This window comes from Pseudomyrmex gracilis, unplaced genomic scaffold (genome assembly GCF_002006095.1).
Source record: "Pseudomyrmex gracilis isolate BER0280 unplaced genomic scaffold, ASM200609v1 scaffold_2158, whole genome shotgun sequence".
Classification (NCBI taxonomy): Eukaryota; Metazoa; Arthropoda; class Insecta; order Hymenoptera; family Formicidae; genus Pseudomyrmex; species Pseudomyrmex gracilis.
The window spans coordinates 1-9,047 of record NW_018022742.1 but is presented as its reverse complement, the minus strand read 5'-3'; the positions used below and the strand labels follow the sequence as shown (position 1 = coordinate 9,047).

The window sequence follows — 9,047 nt, the reverse complement described above, 5'->3', positions numbered from 1 at the left end:
GTTGTAATATAAAGTCACCAAGCCACCAAGTGTAACGATTCATTTAAGTGTGAGATTATCCAAGTTTGTATTTTCAAAAACAATGTCTGTGTATTTTTAACAAAGATAACAAATTATAACAAGATAACAAGCAAAATGTTACATGTGAATCCTGCAAATGTTATTAATATGTTAATTGTGTCATTCCAAATTGTAAATATTCCACAAACATCTGTAAATGATAAAGAAATTGAATTACATGATACTATAAAGGATATTATACAAAATGCAATGGATGACTTATTATTTGCTATGGAGTCCGACACTACATTAAAATTCGAGAATTATTGGAATGCAAATATATGTGATGCAGAATTTGTTGGAGCAGACGAAGTAAAAGAACTTGAAGAAAGTGATGAACATGAGGAAGAAGATACTTGTACACCAGAAGGAGAAATTGTAAATAATGACTATAAAAGAAAAGCTGTTGAGTTCTGGAAAAGTGGAAAAAAAGGCATTACACTTTATCAACAGTACAACATCGTTGTAAAAAGGTAAAGTCCTTGTCGCAATTGTATAAATGGGACCTCTCTTTACAAAAAGGTGGTACTCATAGACAAAAACTATTAGATATTTCTCAATATGTCTTGGAAAAGTTCAAAGATGCTAATAACAACAATAGAATCATTCATGATTTAGATCTACGACGATGGGCCTTAGGAGCAAAAAAACAAATTAATCTTCCTCATTTTAAAGCAGGAGCAACATGGATAGTAAATTTTAAAAAAAAGCATGGGATAGTATCCAGAAAGATAACCAAATTTATAAACCGTTCGTCAAAGACAAATCAAGAACAATTACAAACTGCATGCCAAGAATTCATAAGTTCTGTGAAATCATTTATAGATCTTTTTGAAATACAAAAAATATATAATGCAGACAAAAGTGGGTTCAATTTGGAAATACATTCAGGCAGAACGTTAACAACACAAGGTGTTAAAACAGTCGAAGCCATAGTTCAATCACAATCAGCAATTACACATAGCTATACCATTATGCCTACAATTTCTGCAAGCAGACAATTACAATCACATATTTATTTGGTTTTGAAAAAAACCAGTGAAAGTTTTGAGCCACGCGTAAAAAAGACTTTATTTAGGTCTGCAAATGTTTTTATCGCGGCATCAAAATCAGGAAAATTAACTACACAACACTTTCAATCTTGGTTTACAAATGTATTTTTACCCGAAACTGGGAGCTTCAGTTTGTTATTATTAGATTCTTGGAGCGGACATTGTCCTCAAAGCCTACAAGAGTTTATGCCATCTACATATAAAGATGTACGAATTGTGAGTCACGGATATAAAAGAGCTTCGCAGGGCTCTTCGAGACAGTACAAACAAAATTTTCCACAGCGCGGTCCCGGTCAATACGCGAGCAAACAAAGTGCCGGCGAAATAAGTGATCAAAAGAACAATTGTGTTTGCAACAAGTGTGGATCCTGCTTTCCAATTGGAGCTCACTCGAGACCGCCGCCGCCGCTCTGTTGCTACTTGCTGCCGCCTAGTACAAGATTAACAATAAGTAGTAAGTGCTAGTATTAAGTCGCGAATACGTCACCTGTGTCTCACGCCGCGATCAAAGATTGAAAGTAATTACCAGAACAGTTGCTCCCTTCGTTAAAATAGAGCTAACGCTGATACGGATTGCAGACGATTCGCAAGAACCGTCAAGCGATTCTCAGCGGGCGCTCTCGCGCTGTCGGAATAAAGACCATCCAAATAAATAAACTGAGGTAGCAACTGACCTACAAACCCCGAGCCGCGAAAAACTTATAATCACGAATTTTAAGTGGACCTGACCGCTTGCCAAAAACGGTGGAAATCCAGAGCCACCCTCCAGGAATATCGCCGAAAGGCCGCCAAACAAGCCCGGAAACAGGCTGAGGCACTGCCGGTTACCACCTTTCCTTCGACAATAGAAAACAAACAGAGCACAATAGCAGTTCTCAGAAAAACACCTACACACCACCAGATTTGCGAGCTCAGTCGCCTCCTCCGCGCTCTTCTCCACTCCGCCCTTCGCCACCATCCTCGCCCGAACCAGAATATTTAAGCGAGCGCCCCGCGGACCCTTCTCGTCCACGCACCTTCTCTTGTCCTCTCCATCTCCTAGCGCTCGCCTCTGCCTACAAAATTACCACTCCTACCTCCACCGCGTATGTAGTCGATCCTGAGAACCTTGATCCCCCCGAACTCCATCGGATAATTTCCACCTATTCTCCAAATGCCCTCCTTACTGTTAAATTCCCCCTCCTTCCAGAACACAGGTTAGTCCCTGTAAGAGATTTTTATAAATTCTTCCCCCCGGCTATCTGTAAAATCACGGAAATAATTGAGGTCAAACTGGACTGAGTTCGCAGTACACACATACTCACATCCACTTATCCATGACAAATTAAAAAAAAAAAATGTAAACAACTATCAGAACCAACTATGTTAATTTTGTAAATACATAACTACACATAAAATCAAAATGTCGAACAAATATACATATTTGATTATAAATATCGTCTAATCATTTCTAATTGATCTCTTGCCCACCATCCCGCACCTCTAAATAGATCGCACAGTCTCATCCCAGGCAATTGAGATTTGCATCTTAGGCCTTAAACAGAGACACACGAGCAAAGTCCAAACAGCGACGGAGTAAGAGCGGCACACGACCGTTGACCCGTCCGCCGGACCCGATACATCGCTCGACTCTCGGACCCACACGACTGTTTCTCCAAGTGTGCGTGTCACGAGAGATAAAGAAAATTCGACAAGTGTTACGCTCCGTTCATGCCCGACCGTTTCCAGGGTCCAGGACGTAACATAATGATTGTAATTGTTTCAAACTTAAGTGTAAAACTTTACACGTGAACAATATAAATATAAATATATATATATATATATATGTTTGTATGCATGCATATATTTATCTTTACATTATTATATTTATATTACTATATATATTTTTATTCCACATATCCAGCGTAAAGCTCCTATAACCGTTTAAATTTCGCGTGGTTTGAAACTTTTTTTTTTTTAGAGCCTAAAACTCTATTAATTGTAATTTTTCTTATGTTTTTCTTATTTTTTAGTAATTTTCTTCAGGACATCAAATCTTGAATTTATGGATTTGTAAGCGTTTGTAATTGTTCAATAATTGTTAATTTGGACTTTAATTCTTAAATTCATACAAAAATTTTTTGTATGTCAAATTAACGTTACGTGATTACTAATTAGTATATATTTAAAAATTTCAAAGTATATATTAATCAGTAATCGCGTATGGTCTTTTGGGTACAACAAATTTTTGTATGAATTTAAGAATTTAAGTCTAGATTAACAATTATTGAAAATTACAAACGCTCACAAGTCCATAGTAAACGCTTAACGTTAACGCTATGCAAACGCTTAAAAACGTTTTATATAAACGCCTTTCAAACGCTGTAGCGTTGCAATTTCCGCCCTATGAATTTTCTACTGACCGTTTCAAAACTTTCAACGAATTTCCCCAAAACCCTCATACAAACGTCAAATAAACGCTTATAAAACTTCTTATTTTCGTCAGGGAATGCGTCAAAGAAGAATCACCCTACTCATGTGGCTCGACCGAGTACGAGAAGGAGAAATTTGCGCAGTCAACACCGGCAGCAAAATCGACAGCGAATGGCACAGAGGAATCATAATTAAAGACCTTGGAGATGGAGTTGTCCTTGTTTCTCTTAGAGATTGGGGAGTAATGATGCAAATAAGAAAACATCATCTTTATACGTTGGAGGATAGATTCCGCTAACTCCCGTGGCAAGCCATCCCGTGCGGATTAGCCTACGCAGTTCCCGCCACGCTCGAGCCGTACTGGCCGAAAAGGACCAACACTATGCTGCGTCTCCTGTGTGAGGGAAAGAGAAGATGGATGCTTATCCGAGGTTCCGCGAGCACTCGCAACGAAGGAGCTTATGTCGACCTTACGATCAAAATAGAAAATGAAGGAGAGATAATGTACATACGTACATTACTGAAGAACCTTGGTTACACTCGGAACGCGGAAGAAATGAAGCCAGAAACTCAGCCGCGTTTCTCGAGTGGATCATCCTAAATTTCAATCTTAGAATAACCAATATTATATTCTACAACCATATTCTACAAAACACATATACACATACATACAAATACATACGTACACACATAATCACTCAAACAGTCATACACACATATGTGTATATATGTACATCACACTCTACGTATATATATTTAAGGTACATATCTATACTCGTCTAATCTTACTATTATCATTCAAGTATATACTAAATAACATTACGAAATAATTACGTATATATTATATGTATATATTGTGACGTGACATTTTTCGTGTCTGTCACAAGGAAATAATTCCGGCCGGCACGGGAGGCGATGGGCGTCTTCCGCTATTTAAGGGAGAGCAGCTCGTTAGGTTGCGCGCGAAAAGCGAAAACGCGCGTATCAGCGGAGGCGCTCAGCGCCTACGGCGTTCGCTATCTCTAATTGAAATGTTGCGATGATTATTAATCTTGATTCATGTATTTTCAGGCTAATTCCTTGTAGCTTAGAGAGAGAGAGAGAGAGCGACTCACGTAGCGTCGAGCGTAGAGGAGCAAGAAGGAGAAGCGATACGGAGAGACAGCGACACAGGGGCGTAAGGGTCTCATAGGCGCGAAGCGCGATGCGATGATGTCGACGACGGACCGGATACCGGTACCCCGACTTCACAAAAACCGGAGCGGGGCTCCCAGTGGAGTTGTCAGCCCCGTCCTGCGGAAGTATGGGTCCATACGAGCATTTGCAGCAGAAATTAAATGAAGAGGGTTGACACGGCTAGAAAAGAGCCCGCGTTAACACATTGCCGATACGCACGTGGCCGCCGTCAATCATAGCGCCGCGAAACGCAAGATACGATTGGCTAATTAACCGGCTGAGGAACGACATGCGGCATCGAGAGCAACTTCAGAATCGGCCGAGATCATTGTTGTGCGTGCCGTGAAAGACGTGTTGTACCGCTTCGACGGTACTGGATTCTTTCACAGGATTTCCAGTTGAACTCGAGGAAAAGTGATTCCGCCTTTTTTTAATAATTGAAACTATCTTTATTTCGATAAGTTTACAGCTCAGCTTCTTATAAAATTAGTACGACGACTTTGGCGGTAACTCTCGAACTTCTGCTCTCAACTCGGTCACATCACTTCTTATATCACCGAATTGAGAGCATCACCTTGTCTTACCCTAAACAACGTTGCACGAGTTGATCGCGCAACCCGCCCATCCTTGCTTGATCAGCTCTCGGAGACAGATCTGCCGTCCTTGCTGATCAAGCAACACTCTCTTTTACAACACACTCAACTATGTCTCAATCAACCATACGTGACTATCTTACGCTTTAATTTCCTAATTTCCACGTATGTGACCTTATACTAATTGCACCTTTCTTTTACAAACTTCTAAACATGACTATTACCACACTACACTTGATTTTCCAACAGACGCAAGTTTTTCTTGTAAAGCCACATACAGTGCTGTGAGTGAGTGCCGAGAAACAAAGCCTGAGGAGGATTTTGAGGAAAGTCTAACACTGAGCGAGCTTGAGGGCGAGAAAGCTGCCGAAAGTAGAGTGGACCCAAGCAGCCACGAGAGGAGGTGCCGACAAGCGTGAGTGATCGTTCACTCTCTCTCTCGCATATTCTTTATTTCGTTAATTATAAGATTTTGCGGTCGTAGATCGAGTCCATACGCTTACCGTTGGCTCGATACTGCGCTGCATTCGGGTAAAAATTATTAAATTGTACTTTACGGCCAAAATCGCAATAATAGCTGCCGGAAATAATTACATCATTGCTGCTCTCTCATCGCACCGCGGTCGCAACAATCCGGGCGAAATTCCGCTCGTTATTCGTGTGTGGTTGTTTTTATTTTTTTCTTTTGTATCACGGTAGTAGCGTGTTTTCTCTCTATTCGTCTTGTACCGCGCCTATAGATTATTATCGTACTGAGCGCGTAAAGTCGAGACACGGAATAATATTCTTTCGTTACACCTACGATATTCCAGATCTATTAGATGCGAATCGTGCCGAAATTCTGGGCCGTCGGACCGCGGCCGTGCCGCGTTAGATCCGTGTTCCGTTCGCGCTATACGGAGCGCGCGACGCCCCGCGCCGCGCCGGACGTCTCGCGCGCGCTAGCACATTCCTTCGCATAGATAACTCCGGCGGTCATCTCCACCCGACCTTATACCGCGAGAAATAAGGGCCGCGTCCGCGAACAAACAATAGAATAAGCTCACACCTATTACATTAACTGCCGATCACGCGTATTTAGCCGTGTCCGACTGTCGCGCAGTTGTATTTGTTATATTTTCTATTGTATTTTTTATTGTTGTTTATGAGACACTGTATTGCCAATATTCGGTATCTCTGGAACACTGAGTTTTATTAAACTTTTATATTTTTTATCCAACGTAAACGAACAAGTTTCTCTGCCATCATTTATTATACATTGCCTCCTAAGCCTACGCCTCTCCGTTATCGTCATTAACTGAGCTGCCGAGTGACCTTGCCGTCACGTCAACATTATTTGTTCGGATTCTTACGGCGAATTAAGATTTTTGAGTTGGCGTGTAAACGCACGCCTAGCGCCCAACTATCGAATTTGGTGAGCAAAGAACTTTATTTTTTTTGAAAAGACGTGCCGAAGTTGTGCGGCGCCTCCGCTACAACACCCTAAAACAAGGTGTATATATATTGTGACGTGACATCTTTTCGGTGTCCGTCACAGGGTAATTAATACGGCCGCACAGAGGGCAGTAGGCCCGCGTCTCTCATTAGTTAGAGAGAGCGACCTATCTTGTATTTTACGATCATAGGTACGAGAAAATCTCGAAAAAGCGTATAGTAAACAGGCAGAATCGTATAATGCACGCCGACGAAACGTTACTTACAAACAAAACGATCTCGTCTGGAAAAGAAACAGAAGTTTCTCATCTGCAGCGCAAAATATCGCCGCGAAGCTAGCTCTCAAGTATCAGGGCCCACACAAGATAAGTAAGAGAATTTTATCCGTGGTTTATGAATTGGTAGGATTAGATGATACTCCGATGAGTAAATTTCACGTGAAAGATTTAAAACCTTATCACGAATTCTTCCTAGACAATCCCCCTGGGTAAAGGTACTCCTTTGGTGTTTCCAGTCATTGTACAGATGTCAGGTCCTGGTTCGTACGGTGCCGCTAAACACAGGTGCCGCCGAAAAGTATCGAGAATGGCGGAGGGAAACTCCTTCAAAAAGTTCTATCAAAAAGTGGGCACTTACGTCAGAGAAAGCGTGCAACGATATCGAGAAAAACAACAACAAAGGGAACAAGAATAGCAGGAACGAGAACAAAAAGCCCTTGAGTGGTGGGAAAGAGAACAGTGTGCAGAAAAGAAGCGACAGGAAAGAAGCAGGCAGGAAGAACGAGAACGGCGAAAGAAAAAACGACGAGAAGAGCAGGAACGTCGAGAGAAAGAAATACGAGAGAAAAAAGAACGCCGAGAGAGAGAGATGCGAGAAGAAAAAGAGCGGCGAGAAAAGGAACAACAGAAGAGAAACAGACAGGAAGAACGAGAACGGCGAGAGAAAAAGAGACGAGAAGAGCAAGAACGGCAAGAGAGAGAGAAAGGGAAGAAGAACGAGAACGACAGGAGCGACAGGAAAGAGAGCGGAGAGAGAAAGAAAAAATAGAGAAAGGCGTGAACACCTACAAAGGATACTCCGGGAAAAACAGGAAGAGGAGCGTTAAGAGAGAGCACGCCAAAAAAAACAAACTAAACCAGATCTCCTCCGCTGAATGACCATGGAACTAGAAGCGCGGGAGTGAAACACCCGCAATAAAAGACTGTGGCAAGTAGTAGACCGAGAAATAGAACGTGCCGAACGCGCTCACAAACAGCGACTACAAATGGACTTGCAACGAGGGCACAAAAACAGCGGAACGAGAAAGACGGGAAAGAGCGGAACGGGAAAAACAAGAACAAGAGCGTAGAGAACAATTACAGCGGGAAAAACAGGCCCAGGAACGACGAATACGAGCTGAGCAAGAAAGAAATGAGAAAGCAGCACAGGAACGACAGAGGAAAGAGCGAAAGAAACAAGAACGCAGAGAACAGGAACGGAAAGAAACGCAAAATCGTGAGAGGATGGCTCAAGAACAGCGAGCCAGAGAAGAACAAGCCCAGCGAGAACTGGAAGAGAGAAAGGAAAGAAAACACCGAGAAAAGGAGAGGCGAGAGGAACGAGAACGGCGAGAACGGCAAGCAAGAGAGCGACAAAAACGAGAAAACCGAATTCGAGAGCAGAGGGAAAGAGAGAAGCGTGCCGAGTTAGCACAACAAGAACGAGAAAGAAGAGAAAAAGAAAGGCGTGAGCAGGAACAGCGAGAGGAACAAGCTCGCCTGGACCGCATTCGCATGATGGCTCCTCGAGTAAAAGACCCCCGTCCAGAGTACCACCCGCAGCTAACCACCTCCTGTTGGAATTGTGGCGAAGTAGGCCACAAATATTCAAATTGTCCGAAAGGAAGGGAGAAAGAAGATTTTGTTACAGCTGCGGCAATCTAGACGTAACCATCCGCGGTTGCAGCAAATGTTCGGACGCATGCGAGAAGTACGATCGACCAGAGCGAAAACCCTGCTAAGGCTCGCCCCGCCAACTGCCGAATTCCTGCCGACCTGCCGTGACCTTACAAAGAAGCTGTCTACTACCTTGCCGAAACGCCACAGGACCACCCGATGAAGTGCCGTTCTCATACGAGCAACCGTGCCATAGCCAGACACCAAAGACGATATGTTAACCGTTAGAGTGCTACGCGGCGCAAAACTGATCCGATAGTTTGTGTCGAAAATTGCGGCGCGGCGCAAAACTGCTGCGCAAAACTGCTGCTCCGTGGGAGTAAACGTATTCTAACCTCGCGCATAATTTGTTACTAGAGTTAATAATCAAAATAGGCATAGCACTT

The 9,047-nt window shown here is 42.7% G+C and overlaps 1 protein-coding gene across 1 annotated transcript; it reads left to right on the top strand.

The window, feature by feature from the left end:
- Positions 1-291: 291 nt before the first annotated feature.
- On the top strand, positions 292-8,514 carry LOC109862666 (vicilin-like seed storage protein At2g18540; the record flags this gene model as incomplete). Its single annotated transcript, XM_020442774.1, has 5 exons — positions 292-438; positions 534-752; positions 3,598-3,765; positions 7,421-7,569; positions 7,983-8,514. Coding segments are annotated over exons 1-5 (1,215 nt in total), but the record flags the coding sequence as incomplete, so codon positions are not given.
- Between the last annotated feature and the right edge of the window lie 533 nt (positions 8,515-9,047).